Source organism: Scatophagus argus, chromosome 10 (assembly GCF_020382885.2).
Source record: "Scatophagus argus isolate fScaArg1 chromosome 10, fScaArg1.pri, whole genome shotgun sequence".
Lineage (NCBI taxonomy): Eukaryota > Metazoa > Chordata > Actinopteri > Scatophagidae > Scatophagus > Scatophagus argus.
In genome coordinates this window covers 17,138,988-17,162,872 of record NC_058502.1, presented here as the reverse complement: position 1 = coordinate 17,162,872, position 23,885 = coordinate 17,138,988, and the positions used below count along the sequence as shown (strand labels likewise).

The window sequence follows — 23,885 nt, the reverse complement described above, 5'->3', positions numbered from 1 at the left end:
TGAAAGTCCACTTTGCACACAGCATTCAGATTTCAGATTGCCTTCTAAAATTTGCTTGTCCAAACTGAAATGGCAAAATGGTTAATAGCAATTTTTTATTTCATGGAATCAGTGTTGGTAAAGAGTAGTGTTCACTGTTCACACTTGGTGAGCACAGTGACATTAATGATTATGATAGACCAATTTGAAAAACATAGCCGTATACTCAACACCCACACTAATCACAGACATATGATGAACTGTTTGGCTGATGATCATAAATGTTACAGATTGAGTCCCCTAACCAAACACCATAAGCAGTTAATGACAGCAGAACCTAGGTGACAATAATTCATCAATAAGTATGTATTTTCATATTCATGCAGATTTCCAAATATTTCAAAATGCACAACAGTCAACATGGAGGAGCTGAAATGCATTTTCAAATGAATCACCTTTAGTGTAAATGTGGTCTCACAGAGTGATGGGTACAGAGAGTTCCCTGACAGAACGGGCATAAAGGGGTATGTGGATAAAAATGAGAGAGGGAGTGCTGTTTGAGGGGTTTGAGTGGTGTCCAGCAGGGTTCAAGTGCTGGTGTTTTAGTTCTTTAAGAGGTAAGCAGCAGGACTGAGCTTCAGAAACTAGTAAACCTCCAACACAATACCAGTGGAGTTAAGAGGCTCCCCATCTTAGCAACTTGAACAATTCCACAGTATGTCTGTGCATTAATGAACTACTTGGGCTCATATGCAAATCAGACAATGGACCGAGACACTGCATGTGCTGAGAGTGTGTTTGAGCGTGGGTGTGTTTCTGTGGGAGTGTGAGAGTCCAAAGGTGGGAACTGGGCAACCTTCTCACCCTTGTTCTGTGTTCCTCCCGAAGGGTAAAATAAGAAGAAGTGGGGAGATTGTGAACAAGACACTGCAGCGGCAAACACACAAGAACAGATAAGGGGGTTGGGGGAGTAAATGCCACTGCAGGGGGGGTTTGGTGCTGTGGTAACAGCGTTCTCAGACAAACAGTGTGATCAAGATTCAACACACAGACACATAACCAGAGCAAACACTCTCACATGCATTCAATATGCAAACTCCCAAACTGAGAAAATGGGCAAAGCGCTATGCAAACCACAAAACAAGATGTAAATGGATAAAAAGATGTGGCACTTTGCCATAATCCCCAACAAGACATCAGTCTCCCATGGACAAGAACAAGCTCTGGGAACATCTGAATGAAATGACAGAGAAACAGAGGAATTAGTAGATGAATGAGAAGATGAATGGTGAATCCTGGCCAAACTAATGGATTTGGAAAGGCTGCTTTCTTTCACAGTCCTCATGAAGCTACAGATCTCAAAGTGAATGTGAGCATATTTGTGAGAAGTGACTCCTGTGTGCAGATACATTACACATCTGAGTTTCCAGAGTACATCAAGTACACTTGTGTCAAAATGTGCATATATCTGTGCATGTGCATGTGTGTCGCACACCTCTTGCTGCCGAGTTACAGTTACGTCACCAGTGACCTTTCCATCAACCTTTAATGTCTTCAGCAGCCTCGTACTCTCCTCCTTGCCTCCCCTCTGTCCCGTTTTTCTCTCCCACTCTACGTACTTCTATACTGTCATTCACTTCCTTCCACATTTCTCCTTGTTTTCATCCCCTTGACTTGACGTTTACTGGGCATGAATCAGCTGTTTAGCTTAAAAACATTGTGCATTTGAGAATATAATAAATGTTTGAATATTTATGTTGTCTTGATAGTGAGAAAGAACATCTGACAGGGCACCCTCTTTGGGTTGTCACAAATGCATCTATCGTTAACCCACTGCTGAACCAGTAAGTCAACTATTTCCTGCTAAAGTATACACTTGATATGTGTCACTAAGCTGGACAGAATGCAAACAGCAAAATTCCAGACTGTAATAACATGACAAATTAAAGCAGGTGCCAGAATTCAAGTGGAAATGAGAAAGAAAAGCACATAGGCAGGCCCCTGTCGAGGTCTGTGTGCCTATAATAACAAAAGTAGAATAGGAAAAAGAAGGGATCTTGTCGTCCTCTTCCTTTATAAGCAGGCAGTTGGGATGTTCATTCCTCTCAGGAAGATAGAAACATTACATTATGCGAAAGTAATCAGAGGAACACACCACTTTGGTCATTGGCCTGAGAGGTGAGGAGCAGCTCAGCAAACACGGGATACAGAGAGAGAGAGAGAGAGAGAGAGAGAGAGAGAGAGAGAGAGAGAGATGTAAATTGTGTGGGAGAGGTGATCAACACATTTCCTGAAATGGTCAATGATGCGGCCAATAAACAGCTGATCTTTAGTGCTTTACCGTCTGTCCTCCACGCACAATAACAGTACAGCACCATCTCTCCGGTACAGAGAGATGATGTGGGAATGAGGCAGTGTGAAACACTTAATCACCACAAATAAAGAGCAGAAACATCTCTTGTGAAATGAGCAAGCACATCAAAATATGATTTTTGGGAAGCAGAGCAAAAAATTCACGCTATGAAATATTATGAACAAAGAAATGAAACACAACATCATTAAGCTTAATGCTGTGTACCCTTTAAAACTGGTTATCATTAACAATTCAGTTCACAGAAATTACAATGTGAGACAGAGAAGAAGATGGTGATGCTGTCATCAGGTTGAGTGAGAAGACAGCAGCGATAAAGGCAATGGCAGGCAATGTATTACATCAGAGCAAAAGAGTGCATTGTGTATGTGAAATTGTACAGTTAATACTGCTCCTTACAGTTAGGAATGTAACTCACACTAGAGCCATCCAGTGCTGCAACAGTCTTCTTACCATTGCAACGATTTAAATATTAAAATGTAACAAGAGTATAATGCCAAGTTAAAAAAAAAACAAACATCTTACCATTTGGTTATCATGACAACACCAAAGTCATCTGAGCTATTTATAATGAAATGCTGTTAAAAATGAAACACATGAGAAACACATACACGTCAGAGTGAGACAGTGCATACCTTATACCGCATCTTGGGACAGGAGTGAATGTAAAAGCCCAGGTAGTAGTAGGATAGCTTGGGGGACTGTTTCTGCAGCTGCCTGGTGAAAGCAATCTCCCTGTAGCAGTAAACACACACACACACCTTTTCAGAGAGGTACAGCAAGAAAAAGGCTCAAGCTTCATTCTTTGAGAGACATAAGCATTTCGAGGTTATTGCCTCTCACAGTGATGGCTCACTCCAACACCATGTTATTGTTCACATGATGCTGCACTGCACTGTGTTGGTGATTTTCATTTTGTTTTTCAATTTATGTTTATGACGGCTGATGTCAAGTAGGCTAGAGTGTGTTTAGTTACAAACATATGCACAAGCAGATAAACTTGGTACACTAACAGTCAAATTACAATATACAGATGGATATTACGGTACCAAAAAAGTAGTGTCTTGGTGTACACCGGCTAACTTAATATGTCTTTTTCACAGGTTAGTATATCAACAGTATTTACTGAGGGCATTAGGAAATAAAACTGCAACTAGTAGCTCTGACTAGAGCAGAGCCTTAGCTGAGGAGGTAAACACCCACACTTTAAAAGGCAGCTTTTCTTGGTCATTTCATTACACAAATACAACTGCCTTCTCTCCATCAGCATTGAGCCCTCGAGCAGAAAAGAAGGTGGTGTAAAAAGAGCGAGAGAGAGCGTGTAAAATAAAGATTTAGAACCTGGGAGATTTATACAGCTTCTTCAAATACAGTAAATGTCTTGCCTGCTTTATTTTTCCTCTATAGTTTCTTCCTTAATTGCATCCTTTTTCTAAAAGCCCATTTTCCCCTCTCTCTCTGCCATTTCCTTCACTATTCCATAACTAAATTCCAGCTCCTCTTTCTTCTCCCTTTTTGTTTCTCTCTTCCTTCCACCCTCTGTGTTTCACCCGCTTAAATGAAGGGGGAGAATTCCCTTTCTTACAATACTTAAGAGAGAGAGAAAAAGAGGCCTTAAAATAAAATAGATGTACTGAAAAATAAGACATGGGACAAAGCAGGCCAAGCCAGGGAGGGGGAAGAGACAGGGAGAGAGAGAGCGGGATGAGAATATAAAAGAGGAGGGTCAAGAAAGAGAAAGGGAGGGAGAGGAGAGGCAGCTAGAGCGAGGTGCTAGAAGGTCACCCGCTTGCTGCCAGGTTCCTGGGTTCCCATCCCCTCTCCACAAAAGCACCCGGCAGGCCTGAACTGGGGGAGGGGGGGTCAAGAGAGGCAAGGGGCCCATTCACAAAAAGCCCTGTGCCACCCCCCCAACCTCCCTTCACTTGAGGCCTTCACACCCCCACATCCACCCCCATGGCAGCAGCTTGAGTCCACCATTATCCCCTCTTCAGCCATCTGACACTCCAGCACAAGCCAATTATCAAGCCCTCTGCTCCTTCACAGCTTCCCTCATACTGATGTGCATACACACACACACACATACACACAAATAGTCCATAATAGCGCATACCATGAGGGGCTGACTGCAGCCTCAAATGCATGTGGAAACATTTCATTACCAAACATTGCAAGAATAGGGTTGATTAGCCAGATGCAAAATGCAGGCAGAGCTACTAATGAAGGGAAGCACACAGAAGCTTATTTAACAGGAGAAAGTTAACCTGGAATCACATAGTATAATGTGCCATGAGATGAAGAAATGGGCCAATTCATGCCTTTATTTTAATGGATCAGTATTGTCTATGTGAAGCCAGATTCATTTCCAATCCTTCATTTTTTCGCTACGTCAAAGCAGCAGTTACAACAAAACTGGAACCGCGTGAAGTTGTGAGAAAATTTAAGGCAAGCAGAAGGCTGGATTTTCACTTAACAATATGTGAGCATGTAGAACTGAGCAAAAATTGCATTCTTTTCCTTAAAAACACTCTGGACAATGAATAAAAATGAATAATTAATGGGAAGTTGTAATACATGTTATATTTAAAAGCTATACATACATCTTAATAGTTCTACTTAATGTAGTCTTACTGCATGAATAGTGCAATCTGTTACTTTATTATGCATGGTAAAATATAATGTATTTCAAAAAATATCGGACTGGATATGCAGCAGCAAATGCTGAATATTTAAGGACTTGGATCAAGATCAGGGGCAACACAACATAATCAGGACATCCCCATAAGAAAGTGATCCAGGTTGGACACCAGCTGTGTTTCCTACACACAGTGCCTCCAGCACCTTATTACGTGCCACTTAACTTCTCCTCCTCCTTCTGTCCTCAGTGCCCATGGCAGAAGGTGGTACACTCCTGCAAGAAATTTCTCAACATCCCCCTCTTCTGTTTCTACTGCAGAATCACACGCATTCACACACATATACACTTTGTTGGAACTTACCGGTATATTTGTACTTTTTCAATGCCAAACCTACAAATTTAACCACAGCTGTAAAATAATCTTAAACTCTACCTCCATTTTCCCAGATGATGAATGGGCAAATATGGCCAACAAATCAAGGTTCCCACTGAAGCACTTGCACAAAATTCCAACTTCCATGACTTTTTGTTACTTGGAAAAAGTGCAGTTCTGCTACATCCTTAATATGTAATTACAATGATTATCTTTTTTTTTTTTTTTTGGTTTTTTACATTTCACTGTGTTTGCATGTGTGTGCATGCATACTGTACAGTAAGTTTTGGACAGAGTCAGCCATACCAAGCAGACTAGGGAGTGTCCAGACCTGATCAAAGGCCTGGGCTCTGGTGTCTGTAAACAAGCGGGAGGATTTTAGTCCCGCTGGCTCCATTCTCCAAAGGCCTCCTCCACACACTGAGCACTCTGTGTTACTCTTGGAGTCAGACCCTTAAAATAATAAGTGATGTGGAGCTGTGTGCTTATGATGACCGGGGTGTTTCCTCTAGACGAGCAGAGCCTGACTGTCCTAACTGCTGGCCTGACTTAGTGTGTGATTACACATGCACATGAACACTCACATAATAACACCTGTACACACCAACTTTGAAGCCCAGATCACCCAGTCTCCCACATCTGTACAGAAATATTTTAAAAAACCTTTCTCACATTATTGAGTTACATTTTACAGGAAACTCTAGATATGTGTGCCTGTAGCGTATGTGTGTGCATGTTCTCTTATTTCATCTTGGCAGAAAGAGCTGTCGTCAGCTGAACCACAAACAGAGCACTGCCTCTACCAATCAAGTGCGAAGAAAGACACATTTCTTACTATTATGCAGTATTATGGCATTTATAGTATAGAGTTCTAAGGCAAGCTAAAAATTTGGGAGGAACCAAAAAGATCAAGAGTTGGGGAGGGAGCGGGTTAAGAGGAGGACAAATGAAAAGGGAGGAACAAAGAGCAAAAGAGCACAAAGAGGGGAATCACCAACGACAGGCATAGCAATTCTCCTGAAAGAGCTACATCTTGCATTTGACAAATCATCACCCTGTTCACTGTCCTACCTCACAATCTGCATTGTGTAGCACTGGGTTACATTTGGGGGGGTTGTTATTTTGTAGCAATGAGAGCAAATTGCAGCATCCTCTTTGTGTCACAAAATAGCAAAATTATGTGTTTACTAAAATGTTAAAATGGCTTTCATAAAAACAGAAACAACATGGCGTGGATAGTTTAAGTCGTGACAGCGGACCTGAGAGCAGAGTAGGAGCCCAGAGAGAGTGAGGCAAAGTCTGGGTGGTAGTACAGGTAGACAGAGGACACACAGGTAGGCAGGATATCGATCACCCCCACCGCCACGATACGTCCGTCCAGCCAGTACTGCTGGTGGAAGGAGCCGTAGCCCATCTCGGGCCCATCTGGAGAATATTCAGCCTGGGCAGAGAGACAAAGAGAAGGAAAACAGCAAGAGACGTTGGTCACTGGTCAAAACATTAGTAATGTGCTTGTGTAATATAGTTTGTATGTAAACTATGTTGTACACACACACACACACACACACACACACACACACACCTGAATAATGGTGTATGATAAGGCAGACTTTTCCCTGCCAGGCCTCACGCATGGGTGGGGGTGTACAGTAGCCTCACGTTCAGTCTACTAATGGCTCCCAAATGTGGAGTGAGAGCAGGAGCTCAGAACTGGGGCGTGAGCAGTGGGCTGGCCCACAGAAACACTCCAGGAGAGGACTTTTTAATAAAAGACCCTGCATGAGCAAAATCCATTTCACCAAGCGGTGGTGGAGTGTTGCCAAGCTTTCTCCTATATGTCTGCGTCTGTTCTCTCCATGCGGCATGAAAGAATGTGGGTGTAGGTGTGCACCCGCATGCTGGAGTCTACCCCATTAATAAAACAGTTAAGTGTTTGACACAAATTGCATTTCTCATAGGGATCCACACGCTGGGTTTTTCAATCAAGTCACTTGACTGCTTTTCTTACAGAGGCTTAAGACGAGAGGCTTGGGGTTAGGGTTAAAAGTCATATTGAGCCAGGGTATTGGTTTTTGTTTGTCCATGGGTGTATGTGTCTGTGTGTGTGTCTTTCTTCAGAGCACGAGTAACGGGATCCCTCTCCTCTCTCTCTCTCTCTCTCTCTCCACCAACATTCATCTGGACCCAGTTAAGTAGTGCAGACGCTGCTAGTTATCACAACACTGAGAGAGCTAGCTTGCTAATCCTTCGCGCCACTGGGCCCACACTCTGGCCAAATTAAACCTGACCAAACAGAAACACACACCCACTTTCCCTGTAGCCTCTTGACCCCAGAGGGCTGAACATCACCAGCGGGGTGACTGTGTGCCACATTCCTCACCACGTAAGGTTTTCTCGAATAGAACTTTTATTAAAAATAAAATTATATCCTGCTACCTCGGGCACTTGGACACTCGGGTCTGATTACCTATCTGACACCATGTACACCAGAATCCATTTATCTTTCAGTGCATGTGTGGGTAGCTGGATGAAAAGGAATGATTAAATTGCATAACTGCTGCTCCACATCAGAGGACACATGATAGTATTAAATGATATGGAGATGATGGGGGTTTACTTCACATTAGTTGCGACTGACTGGCAGGCAGGCTAAAAAAGGTGGAAAGAATCAAGAAAAAAACAGTTATTTGGAGCTGGGAGCACTGAAGGGTGACAGGCAACACATCTGGAGAAAAGCACAGCACTCTATGTGGTTGTGTTTGACTGTGTGTGTGTGTGGCTGGAAGAACTGTCCGTCTGTGCAAGCAAGCCTGTTATTTCTTGGCACCAGTTCCACCAGAAACACTGGAGGCTTTGTAAGAGGCCCCTATGTGTCACCAAAAAGTTGTAAGTGAAAAAGAAAGTGTGAGGAGATCAGTGTGTGTAAGAGAGGGAGACTTTTCTTATCCCATCTTAAATAAGTACGTATGCTTGAGCACAATTATATGAATGCGGATGCCAACTCAAAGGAAGTAATGGCTGTTGAGTTTGTACATCTGTTTAGAAGTTCATACTGTGTTCAAGGCAGGTCTTGTCTGACTGACCTGTGCTTCGCCTCAGACGACAGTTTAATGGTTGCGTCCTTGCCACTGTGACAACAATCTAAACAATCTCTGGAACACTTCAAACCACCCCAGAGCTTCCCCTGCAGCCCCAAATTGCTCTCATATGGCCTAAGCACAGGGCCGTGTGCGCAGTTTGCTTGACAAAGTGGGGTGGTGGTGCACCGTGTGTTTGTTTCAACCTGCTTCCAGAGACATTTGGTAAACTTTTACTATTGTCAGAAACAAGGTCCTAGCAGATGATGTTGGTATGCAGACATTTTTTGTGATTGTTTAAAGTTACTTACTCTAGCAAATCCCAACCAAATAAAAGCTTGAGCTGGCGGTTTAAGATTAAGACAAAGGAAAGAAAGCCTATCAACACAACTAAGTGTTGATGCTACTAGTCTCTCTCTCCTCTCTCTCATCAGCTCTATAGCAACAATAGACTAACAGCTCAGAGTTCAGGTATTACTTGTGCTGTAAATACAATCAGATATCTCCTTTAATGAGATCATAGCTGTATACCAACAGAAATTGTCAGGGTTAAGTTTTAATATCAAACAACCTAAAATGACGCTGTTATGATTTAATTGGGTCATGGGTGCCATATTTTTCACATGATGTAATAATACTAAAAACATCCCCAAACAATAAAAAAAACAGCCTGATGAATTTTTGGAAATTACTTTAGTTGTTTGTGTGAAATGTCAGTCACTGCCAATGACATTCTTCTTGTACACTTCACAAAAATTTCAAAGGACATTACTGTATGTGGTTGATAAGTCTGTGGACCAATTTATGGATTCTGTTGCATGAAAGTTAGATGCACAGGCACACAAAACATTCTGCAGTGCACAGATGCTTTTAAAACATTCACTATATATTGTATGCGCAGCACACTGATTGCACGTCCCGGTCTGGACATTCACTGTTACAAAACTGCACGAGGCATCTGATCAAAGCAGTTGTTTTTCCAGTAACGGAATGGAAATCAGTCAGTGGAGGATGAGCGTTTACCATGTTACCACTTGTTGCTTTTCTGCTCAACCTGAATTCTACAGCACTGATTTGTTAGACTTACTGTGGCAATGATACGATTCTGGCACTGGCCAACAACAGATGTTGAACTAACACATTTTAATGCCTCTTTCTCCCTCCTCTCCTTCTTGCATTCACATGCACATCCACACACAACCACCAAATCACAAAAAAACAAGTCCTGCAAGCTGGCTGCAGGTGTAGCATAGTTCACATTATGGGCACCGATAATTGTCAGCATTCAAAAATATTAATTTTAACTCTTCTTTTGGCTTACAGTTGAGACATGTACAATACACACAGACCCCCTGTATGTCCACTACTATGGCATGTCAGCTGCTGTATTCCCTACTTATTAGTATCTCTTTCTTTACATAAAAGAAATTATTATTCTTTTCTTCTCAGGGAGAGAGAGAGAGAGAGAGAAAAGAGAAACCAAATCACAGGAGGGCAGATGGAGAGAAAGTGTGTGGAGGCGTGGCTATAAAAAGCTTAGTGACTAATTGGCCAGCACCCCTGTTAATGAGTGTTTGCCCCTTGGTTAGACACATTAGGAGGCTTTAAAGAATAATAAATAGTAACAGAATGAGTCCATGAACCCCGCCCAGCTCATAAAACCTAGAGTTTCTCCAGCACATGCCACATAGACCTCACCAACTTCAAATGCAATGCCAGACACCTTCATGAATGCTGCACATCATGTTTGCAGGTACTGATGTGCCACTGTTTATCAGACAGCACAAAAATGTTTATGTGTCTGTTTGAGTGCACTAATGTATTTAAAAAAAAACAGAGGAATCTGTGACAGCTGATGTTAATTGCCTTAGAGTTTCAACATGAATCCTCTGCAATTTTGGCTAAATGGAATAGAGAAATAGACAAAAAAGTAAGACAACCTGAGTCCTAATTAGCTGCAGTTGGATTTGTAAGTATGCTGTTTGCATACATTTGTATAAGTACAAGCTTACATGTGAGCTGATGAACCACACAATATGCAGGTCCATGTGGTGAGTGTCTGTGTGTGTATTTTAATGGCGCTCTGATTGGAGACAGATGGAGGCCAACATGCAGAAGTAGTGCAGAAAGCCATGCATAATTCTGAAATGGAGAGCATTTGGAGAGAGACAGGAGAAGTAAAGGAGGGATATGAGAGAGAGAAATTAAAACGTGATGGGCGAAAGGGGGTCGAATGCATGGAGACAGTCCCCTAAACTGGTCTGAGAGGTGGGGACAGCGAAGGCAGGAAGATATGTTAGGCAGTGTGCCATGGTACGTGTGTGCGCACGTGTGTATGTGTGTAATTCAGTGTGCCTGGCCAGCAGCCTTGACGAGGTGATAAAAGCTTGTTTCCTATAAACACTAATGATGTTCATTAGTGAAGACCTGCAGGGGCCCATGGGGCAGCACAGAGTGACTTATGTTTGTGTGTCTCTATGTCAGTCAGTTTGTGTGTGCTCCTGGACCCCAATCCTATTAAAGTGGCTGTAATAAGTGCCCATCCTGAGTCTAATTGCTGGTGTAATTGTCCTGACCCAACAGGTCCACTGGTGTTTATGAAAGCTGCAGTTCACCAGGCCTGCTAAGCACTCGGTGATACTCAGCTGCACCTACATCTCACTCAGTGACCACAGAGACTCCTCTTCCAAATGTCATCAATATCATATATTCCTATGATCATATGGATATTATAACCACCCAGTATAACTACTTCTTTCTGCTATCTAGGTCAATAGTCATTTGTTTGTTCACAAATCAATGCCCACAGAGCCGCCTAATCAGCCTGTAATCTGGACCACACCAACCCAAGTGAAGTGTAGTCATATCTCCCGTTGTGTCAAGGCCAGAGGAAAAGACTGGTCTAAAGATGCAATCTGGACACCACATTTTATTGTGTTCCCCTCTCAACACCCTGTTTCACTTAGACAGAGCTAAATTAAAACCCTTCCAATATGAAACAAAACCCTCTCTCTGAATCCTTTAACCTTCCCTCAATCCAGCTTGGGGGCTTTTGAAGAGAGAGCAAAGGTGGTTGGGTAGGTATGTGCCAGACGACGAGAATGAGTGTATGTTTATTCCCTTTTGAGTGAATTTGATGAAGAACTAAAGGAATCCTCTCCATGACGATAATTTCAAGATCTTCTCTTTACAAGTGGGACAAGTTATTACAGGTAGTACACATATGGATGAGCAGAGACATTTAAAAAAGGACTTATTTAACTTTCAATAGGCCAAAAGAAATACATACCTCCAGTGGTGAATCACAGAGAAATCTGCGGAACTGTAGGGGGGGGCAGAGAGAAAAACAGTTAGTTCTCTGGGTCACCAACTCCTTTTGAAAAGACATTAATGAAAACCATACACATCTCCACTGCTGTCCTCTACAGTTTATCCCTTCCCATTTACTCAAGTGTCACATATCAAATGCACTCCCTTCCCTTTACAAAGGGGCATAAAAAGGTAGAATGTATTTACACAAATGAAAACATTTAGCCTATAAACCAAAGCTCCAAAGTCCAGAGAGGCCATAGCGATAGCTTAAAAAGATCAGCACTGCTGATGGCAAAATAGCCTATCTCTGAACACATTTTAAAATGCACACATCAGATATCAATTACTGGTGGACTATGCCTGTGGAAACATTAAATCTTTCTTCCATTCTCTCTACTATTTCCTGTGCTCCTTCTTTTTTAGCACCAAGGCTGAGAGCAGTGTGTTTACAGACAGGCTGACCTGCAGGAATGGAGGACGAACGTAGCATGCTTACATGTTCCGGGCCAAAAACCACTCTATAATGAGTACCAACGCAGCCACAGTGGAGCAGAGATGGACAGCTTTTGGTTTGCTCGGTCAGTCTCACCCTCATGCACCACAACCACAGTTTCAATTTCACATTTCACAAAGAAACGCTACAATCCAGCTATGACGCTCGTTTGCAGGCACGTTCTACTTTGGTTCCACTGTCTGGTGAGCAGAACATGGATCTAGAATATCACAGAGATACCATAAACACAGGCTCAAGAGGTAGGACTAAATGAACAAGGAAGGAACACGAATTATGTAAAAAGGATCAAGAAATATTATGTTACATAATGACACTCCTGCCATTAATAATGAGGATTTTTTCCCTTGTTTTGTCTAACCGTAACTCCAATATTATTTATATTGGTTTTATAAGGGGTTCATAATTACATACTGTTCCTGTCATGCTGGAATACAGGATTTTGGAAAATCAAAAATCTTCATGTAAACACTTGCTGCTGAATTTTATTAAAGTTGGTCAAGCAGATGTAACCGCACTTTCACATACCAACCCTGCTGACACTGTTGTCCATGATAATACAATTAACTGGCACATAAACTAATATATCAATCTAATACATCTCTTTACATCCATATAGAATGTAAGAATAATCTGAAGAAAAATGAAAATCATTTGGCTCACTAGCTTCTCTGCTACTCATGATTTAATTTCTATAACGGATGCGTGTATCTGGAATAGGACTAGTCTCTCAGAGTCAATAAAATTCAATAAATGGATGAATTCAAGCTATCTTGTACATACAACAGCACTGTAAGCCCCTATTATCTTTCCTTTGCTCTAAGAGTTACTGGAAATTCACACACCAACCCACTGTGTGTGTGTGTGTGTGTGTATGTGTGTGTACATGCAAGTGTGTCTGTGTTACAGCTAGTAACAGTGATGCTGAAGGCATGGTTCACTGGGTGGGACAGTCCTGGCTCAGGTGCAACTCAAAATCCTGCCAGTAGCGTGAACTCATCCAAAAGCTGTGTGTGTGTGTGTGTGTGTGTGTGTGTGTGTGTGTGTGTGTGTGTGTGTCCGTTTGTCTGCCGCAGCTGATGTGTGTGTCGGTAATGCAGTATTCTCAAACATGATGGCATGCTTGTGGGGACGTGGAGGGATAAAGAATCTAAAAAATGATGCACTGTCACCTCTCACCTTAGGGCTGATACAGTTTTCACTACCCATCAAACTCGTTCACTTGAGTTGGATTCTAGTCATAAAATGAGTAAATCCACCAAATATTAGTTAAGTTCCAGAGTCAGAAAAACAAACTAATCTATAAAACATGAAGACCAAGCAAGGAGACAGCTAGCACACAAAACAACAGCACTAAAAAACAATGCGTGCAGTTCTTGCAGAGAAGTGTTATGAGCTATAAAATTCTCAAACTGTTCCCTTCGGCACTCAACACGACAGTATGCACCACAACGTCTTAGCTTCAGCTCACATCAGCTTAGAGAGTGGAGTGGACGGGCAGACCTGCTGAGACACAGAACCAATACAAACAATGGTTCTCATCTTACAAAAGCTCTCATGTCATTTTGACTTTTCCCGTTCAAGGCCATTAAGCCAACTGTACTCACAAAACCTCAACAAGCAGTCACTACAATAGTCCCTGAGCCGCTCCGTCCCAGAAAAAAACAAAGGTCAAAGGAGTAAAATAATGGCAACTCCATCCATTTTCTATACCATTTATCTGTGCAGGGTCAGGGAGGGGACTGCATGTCTTTGGGACTGTGGGAGGAAGCCAGAGTACCCAGAGAAAATCCACGCAGGCACAGGGACAACATGCAAACTCCAGAACCAGAACCCTGTTGCTGTGAGGCGACAGTGCTAACCACTGCACCACCGTGCCACCCTGATGCATGCAATTACACTCAAACATATTCCTTAAGTTAGATCTACTGAAATTCCACCTGCTAAACAGGAGTATTTTGCACAAATTTTATACTTTCCATGATGATGTGGACATTGTAATGACTCCATCTGTTTAGTCAAAATGATCTTTAATCGTGCAAAAAAATGCTTATCAAGTTCCCCACCTGTGTAACCAAGGTAGTAAAGTGTAATTTTCCACTCCTAACTCTGCAGTGACTACTGCTCTGCCAGTCAACAAATTACTAACAGCAAAGCTTCCCAAAGTGCGATATTGCTGAAGGGCACAAATGAAACTTGCTGAAAACTCTCAAAAAACCAAATGGTTTACCATCAGAACAACAGCTGCAGTTGTTAGATGACATCATTTATTGAGGCCATGCTACGAAACCGGCTGCTGTGTGTGTGGAACTGAGAATCTCCCACTGACCTTGTAGTAACACACTGCATTATTTGATTTGACAAGCAAGTGCAAACTTTCTACACAGTGGAGCCCGTGAATGTATGCAAATGCATTCTTGGATGCATGTATCATGATAGGTTGGATCAGCGGTTAGGGTGTCGGACCCGTAACCGGTGGATCGCTGGTTCGATTCCCCATCCCGGTGTCCATGGCTGAGGTACCCTTGAGCAAGGTACCTAACCCCCACTGCTCCCCGGGCGCTGCACGCGGTCGCCCACTGCCCCGGGTTTGCTGTGTGTGTGTGCACGTCACTTGGGTGGGTTAAATGCAGAGAACAAATTTCGTTGGAGTGAGTTCCCTCCAATGACAAAATATGTCACTTTATAGGTTGTGACTGCCCCGAGCAGATTCCTTCCTCAGTCACGTCTCCTCCACCTTTATTCGGCACTCATGAGGGGCTGCTGGGTAATCGTATCAAGAGAAAGGAGCAGAGTTGCACTACAGGGTCCACTCTGCTTGCCTGGGTGAGGCCGTCCTCCTGAGGCCTGGCAGGGTTTGACCCCTCTCTAGCGACTTACAAACAATACATCACATTGCCCTGCCACACTGACAAAACTCACAAACAAATGGAAAACACAGACACACACACACTCTGCAGGAGATAGACAGTCTAATATGTAGATACAGTCACTCAGGCATGTAGACAGTAAGAGCACAAACATGTGAATACAATCTCAGCTTCCCCTCTCTCTATCTCTAATACAGCAACACATATGTCTGTAAATGGAACCACGTCCAGAGTACCTTCTGGAACGCACTCATCCACAACACATGGAGTCCATCACTTCCTCTCTAACTCTCCCTTTCCTATAGTAAACACTCATCTGTGTACGATTAGCAGGGAAAGCAGCCCCCAACCACCACCACCACCACCACCACACACACACACACACACACAAACCATCGTGTCTTCACTCACACACATACAGTTTACACATACACATACACACATCTGTTTAAGTCTAATTGCTACTTAGACCTCTCGTCATTGTACGCTTTACTCGTTCAAATTGCAGTACTTATTGGAGAGACAAGGTGTCCGTATTCACTCACTCACTCACTCACATAAAAAAGACAATAAAAACAACGCAAATAATCTTTTTTTTCTCTCTTCACCAAACTTTTGCTGACCAGATCATTGTTTAGAGTGTGCAGTGTGCAGAGTACGGGAACTAGCTGCAATACAGAAATCGATGAGCTGAAGTAAACAAAAAATCTTTAGCCCTAACATTAGAGGATGCGGATCTACAATAGTAAACATGTCACTTAAAGAAGGTTTTATTCAATAGTTCATTATTGTGCATAACCATGCAGCAAACAGCTTTAAGCAAACCTTGGCCAAAAGTTATTTTCGTTGTTCATTTCTTCCATTTTTACCGATACATTTTATTGCCATTTCACAGTTTTTTTCCTTCCTTCTTTCACGTGTCTTGGTTAAGGCCATCAAGAAGAGTAAATACAGATTTAACAGGATTTGTTTTCCCGAAAATGAATGCCACATGTGCAGGAACTTAGAGTCACGGCTCAGCACAACAGTTAAGAACAGTAAGTGTGAGTTTGTGTGTGTGTGTGTGTGTGTGTGTGTGTGTGTGTGTGTGTGTGTGTGTCTAAATAATCGCAAGTATGTGTTTCAACTCTGTCAGGAACGCATGATTGGATGTGGAAAGAATAATGTCTGGCTCCTTTCCAGTCATGGCATGGAAGGAAATGCATACATCCTTAAGCAAACAAAGTCATTTCCCTCTAGGACATTGTACTGTCTAATGGTAGTACAATTTTGGCAGAGTAATTCTGCTTGTATGCGCACACACAAACACACACAACTTCTCCTATCACCCGGCTCGGAGCCAAGTTGACTGTATTCCACATTCTGTCCCTAGGTAATACTTTAATGGATTAATAAATACCTGCACAAATGACCCAACTTCCTAGGTAGCAGCAGGCACACAATGGCACGGCACCAAAATGTGCCATCACCACACCAGCAATGTGTTTCCCATTTCTTTATGAATGCCACAGGACAATGGGGGGGCTCTGAGCTTCTGGGAAGCAAATAAGCTGGTTAACCAGGAGCTTGACGAGCAAGAAAATAAAGTCAGCAGAGTTTAGTACGGTGGGTGCCTGAGTGGTTGTCACAGTAGTGAGTCGAAACTAAAGGGAAACTACTAAAGGTAAATTTGTTTTTAACCACAGAGGACAGCATGCTTCTGGTATTTCTGTTTATATCTCTCAGTAAGGTCAACCTCTTGAATTATCGCTATACAGAACAGAAAATGTGTGAATGTATGAACTGTACACATTCTAAATGTTATTAAACCCTGTTAATATTATATGCTGTTAGAGTCAGGAGTTTTCTCTTTTTCGTTTCTCTAGACCACGTCTTTAGGTAGAGAGGTGAACTACCTGCTGCTCACTTGAAGAGTAATCAACAAAACCTTATTTCACTCTGTGCTTTCAGACTACACTATGTTTCAACCTGGAAAGTCCGTCAATAAAAAAAAAAAATTCTGGCAACGCAACAGACAACAGAGTTGTTTGCACAGCTCCACACCTATTAATTTTTTCAGTTTTTCAGATGTTAGTCCTCTAGTTGCTGAACCCATGTGATCCCAGTGTATATAAACCTGAGCTGAAGCTGTGCACACAAACACAAACACACACACACACACCACACATACGTTCCCTTCAACAGAGCTAGTGTTATAGCACTAGGAAAGAATCTGCCACAGTCTGCCCAATCTGACAGCTTTTATTATTTATTAATTACCTTACTTTTACAGGCTGGCAAATTCAGTAATTTACTGAGGCGTGCTAGCAGGAGGGTGGAAGAGGAGGAGGTTGTTTTTCCAGCCCTCAGGGACAAAAGGCCCTCTCAGGTTGGTGAAAATGTCCAGCAGTTCTGCATTCTGAGTAGACTTTTATTTTTGTATAAAGGTGCATTTACTTCTTATGACACAATTTAGTGTACATTATAAACTCATTTTTAAACTTTATGAATCTATTCTTGGTTTCTATTACTCATTCTCGTTTATTACAATACTTCTCATTCACATAATCTACTGCATAGTGCATAAGCTAGTGAACTTTCTTTTATAGAGTTTACTCTTACAGCTTACTTTGATCATTACAATTATTTGTCATGAACCAATGAATGCTACAATTCTCAGTGTGTGCACTGCTCAGGTGAGGAACCGCAGCATAAACTGTTGTTGATTGAGGTGCAAAAACTGCAACTTCAACACTTAAAAAAAAAAAATAATAATAATAATAATTTTCCAATTGAGCCAAAACTAGAGATTATTTTCATCATCAGTGCTTCTGGCAGTTATTTTAGTGATTACTCAGTCAGTCAGTCTGTCCAGGAAAATAGTGAAAAATGTCCAAAATAATTCACCAAAGTCCAAGGTGACATGTATAAAGTGCTTGTTTGTGTGTGAAACACGAATGAAATTACATCAAATGACAAAAAAACAGAGAAAAGTAGCAGCAAGGAGCTGAAACAAGCATGTGTAGTAGTTCCCTACAATAGGTGAGGAATAATAATCATGCAGTACCTCACTCTCACTACATTCGCTGGAGTCGTCACCATGAATGGCCATCTGGTAGCGGGCGTACAGCGCCGCCGACTGCTGATAGGATGCTGTGAATTGAGGGTCCTCAAAGCTGACCGGCACTAGCCTCACCTTCAAGCACAGAGTATGGGAGGGGAGCAATAAGGTGAAGGGAGGTTTTGTAAGGAAATAAATACAATGGCGATGAAAAAGTTAGAGAATGAACTCAAAAAAACAGAAGACAAGGAAGCATGGGTGCTTTGGAGGAATGAACAGTGCAGGATTCAATAATAAAGGTTTTTAACAGTGTTAAACAAGTGCTTCGGCATGTTAGGGTTCACGTCACTCTCCTAGTCCTCGGGGCAAGCCGGTAACATAACAGGTCTGTTTTGAGTTTGAGACTTGATTTGGCGATTTTTTTCAGACTGCGGCGCAAAAGGTACACATGAATGCAAGGAAACAATGGGATTCTAGGAGACTGAAAGCATCTTTTTAAAATAATAAGATGACGGACAACTTGAAGATGAGGCTAGTGCACTACCCAGATTTCACCACAGATGCATGGAAAGGACTGGTAATTTAAGATTCATCAGAGTCAGTGCATGTAAGGTCGGGAGCAGCAGGAATCCAAAACTGTGTCCGAATGGATCATCTCAGATAGACACATACAGTCTGTTCCAACACTACAGACTGCTTTCAGTAGGGGAAACAAGGTTGAACAGAGTGCTTGCACAGACTAAATTAAAATCTCATTACCTTACCGCTTAATTCTAAATTGAAAGGAGATTCCAGTTCAGAAGTAGAGGACTATCATGAGGGTAGGGTGATGAGGGGGGGGGTACAGACGAGGTAATTGTGTGAAGGTCGAGAGGGTTCAGCTGACAGACTGCCCCCCAAAACCGAAACAACTCAAGACAAACGACCTGGCTGGCCGACCAAGGGCCAATTCAGACACCTGGAGAAACACTGCTCTCAACCATGGCGTATGGAAACATTTTCCCCTCCATTTCCTCTCCCTTTTACTCTTGCTCTGATACGTATACACTCTCTTTAATACCAACAGATTAATTCACTTTTTCCATTTATAAGGACATTAGGGTTTACCATGCCTCCAATCCCTGTAAAAATTATTTATTAATTACAATCTACTGTTTATTTGAAGTTTGAAGATCTCTACAGTACAGACTTTTTGCTCACTATGATTTAAAACCTATGAAGTGAGACCAATCTTCCAAAAAAGCAATTAATTATTACATACATACCTGAAGTACAAACCTGATTTAGTGCTACTCAAAATAGCAATGGCTAATAAACAGAGAGAAGGTGCAAAAAACGACATCTATATCCAAAACTTTCAATGAAGACACTAAAGTAGTGACTGATTTTAGTTTATTAAATGACATCAATCTAAGAACCAAGATGACATATTCATAAGCGATAAGAGCAAGATAAAAATTAATTAATTAATTAATTAATGCCTCTGTGGGCACCCAAACCTGTCAACCCCTCCCTTCCTCCAAGGGTACCCCTGGAGGAGGATGACCTACGCCCCCCACCCTCTGACCTGGCTCTCGGAGGGTTTTTCAGGAGGGTCCTTGTGAATGGCCATCTGGTAGAGTTTGTACACCTGGTAGGAGGCGTCGAAAGAGGCTTTGAACTGAGGACAAGGGGGATTGGAGCGCACTAGCCTCACCTTCAAAAAGAATACGGGCAGACAACTGTTAACATCATAATGAAAAAATGAACTCAAAATAACATAAGTGGCAACCATTAAAAATTATTAATATTGTTACAAAATAAAGAGTGTGTGAAAAGAAAGAGAGATCGGCACAAACACACACACACCCTCTCCTGACATGGTCAGGTGCCTATCAAGAGAAAACTTTTCCAACTAAAATGGATGAAATTTTACTTTTCCAATCTTTTGCTATTCATCTTTAGTAATTAGCATTGTTTTGACCAATAGGAGCTGTTGCTCAAGATAGCTATAGCTTGATGGGAAAACAAGAACAAGAGGGTGTGTTGTGTTCATCTCCATTGTGACACAAAATGTCAAGGTGTCACTCAAGATAACAAAGGAAACTTTAGGTTATTTGCATAACCCCGGTTCTCTGATTAATATGAGTGAGATGTCTCACTATGGGATGCACGCCTCGCTGCAGACCTCAGAAGCATCAATCTCATTACGCCAATCCTGATTGGCTGGTGAAACGTGTCCGTCCGCCCCAGGTAGTACCATCTACCTTAAATAGTTCATGCGGACGGCAACACGTTATTCAAGATAAGCACCTCTTCTCACTCGCCCAAGCAAGAAGGGTTGTCTGGTGAGACATCTCACTCATATTAATCAGAGAACCGGGGTTATGCAAATAACCTAAAGTTCTCTTTCATAATATTTCGCTCGATGTCTCACTATGGGATATGGTTGCTCCCGTATTGCCAGACAAGCTTATCAAGTGTCCACCAACCCACAGGGAAAATACTCTGTTCCAATCAGGACAACAAAACCGCTCGTGCCACGCACGGAGCAGAGACGTCCAACATATAGAAACGGACAAAAGTGAGAGGCGAGGACCAACTCGCCGCAGCACAGATGTCCTGAACAGAAACTCCCCTGAATAAGGCCCAGGATGCGGCCATGCCACGAGTCGAGTGCGCTCGCAGGCCCACAGGTGACTGCAAACCCTGACTCGTATAAGCCAAAACAATCGCCTCCACCACCCAGTGGGACAGACGCTGCTTTGTGACAGGTTTCCCCTTATGAGGGTTAGCCCAGGAGACGAACAGCTGTTCGCTCCTCCTGACACCCCTCGTCCTCTCCATGTATGTGCGCACTGCACGGACTGGACATAACGCATGCGACCGCTGCTCACCTGGTGGGGTAGCAAAAGCCACAAGGTCAATAGGAGAGCATGAGCCCACCACCTTAGGCACAAAAGCCGGGTTGGGCTTCAAAATCATCCTCACATCCCCAGGAAAGAGCTGGGTGCAAGAGGGATGCACCGAAAGCGCATGTATGTCACTAACCCGTTTAGCCGAAGCCAGAGCCAGCAATAACACTGTCTTGAGAGACACGTGTTTCAAGTCTGCCCCCTCCAGTGGCTCAAAGGGGGGGCCCTTAAGCCCCTCCAAAACCACAGCCAGATCCCATGGTGGTACCAGCGGTCTGGACACGGGGAGAAGCCTGCGCGCTCCCTTCATAAAACGGCAAACCAGCGGATGCTGGCTCGCTGTTTTCTTCCCAAACCCCACATGACAAGCGGCGATAGCCGCCAAGTACACTTTAACTGTGGAGAATGCTTTCCGTTTGTCAATCAGGTCCTGCAAGAATGACAAAATCACTCCTACCGGACACTGAAAAGGAATGTGGCCGTTTTTATGACACCACCCCTCAAACACTCTCCACTTACAGTCATACAGAGACCTAGTGGAGGAGGCTCGAGCACTTTGTATGGTGGAAATCACCCGCTGTGGAAGACCCACAGCTGACAGATTTAGCCACTCAGGGGCCAAGCCCACAGTGCCAGGCGTTCCGGGTGCGGGTGGAAAACAGTCCCTCCCCCCTGCGATAGCAGGTCCCTGCGCAGCGGGAGCTGCCAGGGCTGAGCGCACATCAACTGATATATCTCCGCTAGCCAGTGCATCGCAGGCCAATGCGGAGCTATCAAAATCAGCGCGTGGCCGTGCTCTCTCACTCTGGACAGAGTGGGTGGTATCAGGGCCAGGGGGGGGAATGCGTACAGACGCTCGTGCGGCCAGACGTGCGCTAGTGCGTCTACCCCGAGAGGAGCATCCGCGCTGCGCAGAGAGTAAAACAGCGCGCACTGCGCGTTGTCTCTCGACGCGAACAGATCCACCACGGCCCGACCGAAACGAGCCCATATCTGTTCCACAATATCCGGGTGTAGAGTCCACTCCCCGTATACTGGCGCGCCCCTGGACAACAGGTCCGCTCCCGTGTTCAGGACTCCCGGGACGTGCGTCGCTCTCAGCGAGAGGAGACGACCGCAGCTCCACAGGATCAGTCTGCGTGCCAGCATGTGTAACTGACGGGAGCGTAATCCCCCCTGACGGTTGATATACGCCACCGTCGTCGTATTGTCCGTTCTCACCAGGACATGATGACCCATAAGAGACGGAAGAAAATGTTTCAGGGAGAGGAACACCGCTGAAAGTTCCAGAAAATTTATGTGAGAGCGACGGAGGCTCACACTCCAGCGGCCCCTCACAGACCGACCCTCGTGAATGCCGCCCCAACCCGTCAGGCTGGCGTCCGTAGTGACCACCTTCCTGGACAGGACGGAACCCATAGGCACGCCGCGGGTCAGAAAGGACGGAGCTCGCCAGTGGCGCAGCGTCCTGGCGCACTCCGGTGTGATCAGCACTCTCCGTGCGCCATGACGCACGGGATCTAGCCCGCATGAGGCCACCCAAAGCTGGAATTCCCTCATGTGGAGCCGACCCAGATGGACTACGTGAATGGCAGACGCCATCAGCCCGAGTAACCGAAGACATAATCTGAACTGAACAGATTTGCCTGGATGAAAGAGCGCTAGACATGCCCTGAAAACTTTCACTCGGTCCGCCGAGAGGCGCGCTGTGAAAGTCACCGAGTCCAGAGATAAACCCAGAAAGATTATGCTCTGTGTCGGAGACAACATGCTCTTTTCCGAGTTTATAACAAAACCCAGATCGGACAGGTGTCGTATGAGAATACGCGTGTGCGTCCTGGCCTCCTGCTCCGACTGAGCTAGCAGCAGCCAGTCGTCCAGGTATGTGGCCAAGCGGATGCCCTGCCGTCTCAGCGGGGCTATCGCCGCTTCCGTGCACCGCACAAACACCCTGGGACTCAAAGACAGACCGAAAGGGAGCACGCGGTACTCGTAACAGATCCCCTGGAAAGCAAACCTCAGATACTTTCTGTGGGGAGGATAAATCGGGATGTGGAAATACGCGTCTTTCAGATCGACAGAAGTGAACCAATCGCTCTGACGCACAAGACGCAACAGGGATGCGTGCGTTAGCATCCTGAACTTGTATTTCCTGAGATGTCTGTTCAGAGCACGTAGATCCAGGATAGGGCGAATACCGCTCCCCCCCCGTTTGGGGACCAGAAAATACCTGGAGTAAAAACCGCTCTGACACTGTGCGGGAGGTACGACACAAATTGCTCCTTTGTTCAACAGTGAGACGATTTCCTCCTGTAAAACGCGAGCTGACTCTCCCTGAGCCTGGGAGTGTATTATACCGGCGAAGCGCGGGGGAACAGCGGCAAACTGCAGCCTGTATCCCCTCGAGATCGTCTTTAACACCCAGGATGGGGCTGCGAACGCGGCCCATCTCTCCCATTTGGAGGAGAGAGTGGATGCATATCGCAGCTTCTCCAGCATAAGAGGCTCCAGCCGCGGTGCGGTGGTGCCCTCTGCTGGAGGAACAGTGACATGGCTCCCGGGTGTCGCTGAACATTTCTGCCCGGGAGGACAGCGCAGCGGCGGGGCCGACACTTCCCCCGCCCCGGGGAAAACCGTGGCTTCTCGCCGAGGCGGGACAGCGGGTGCCACCACCGCGCTGTTCATTTTGGGTTCGACATTTTGTTTTGTTTTTATTAGCTGCGCCCTCGGCACTCGGCCTGGATGCGGCAGCGGGACACATTTTATTTTCTCTGGGAAAAGATGTGTGATTGTGCGTGCTTGTGGACATGAGGGAACTGA

At 44.1% G+C, this 23,885-nt stretch overlaps 1 protein-coding gene across 8 annotated transcripts in view; it reads right to left on the bottom strand.

Moving 5' to 3' along the window:
* The window catches only part of LOC124066233 (arginyl-tRNA--protein transferase 1), a 55,496-nt gene that overhangs the window by 17,060 nt on the left and 14,551 nt on the right, over positions 1-23,885 (bottom strand). For 3 of the 8 annotated variants that reach the window (XM_046402480.1, XM_046402479.1, XM_046402483.1), the window contains exons 7-11: positions 19,739-19,867; positions 18,178-18,306; positions 11,728-11,760; positions 6,621-6,802; positions 2,986-3,085 (exon numbers count right to left, since the gene is read on the bottom strand). In XM_046402480.1, the coding sequence (XP_046258436.1) occupies positions 2,986-3,085; positions 6,621-6,802; positions 11,728-11,760; positions 18,178-18,306; positions 19,739-19,867 (573 nt within the window). The remainder of the gene's footprint in view (positions 1-2,985; positions 3,086-6,620; positions 6,803-11,727; positions 11,761-18,177; positions 18,307-19,738; positions 19,868-23,885) is intronic. The other 5 variants (XM_046402487.1, XM_046402482.1, XM_046402485.1 and 2 more) reach the window with 3 other exon arrangements.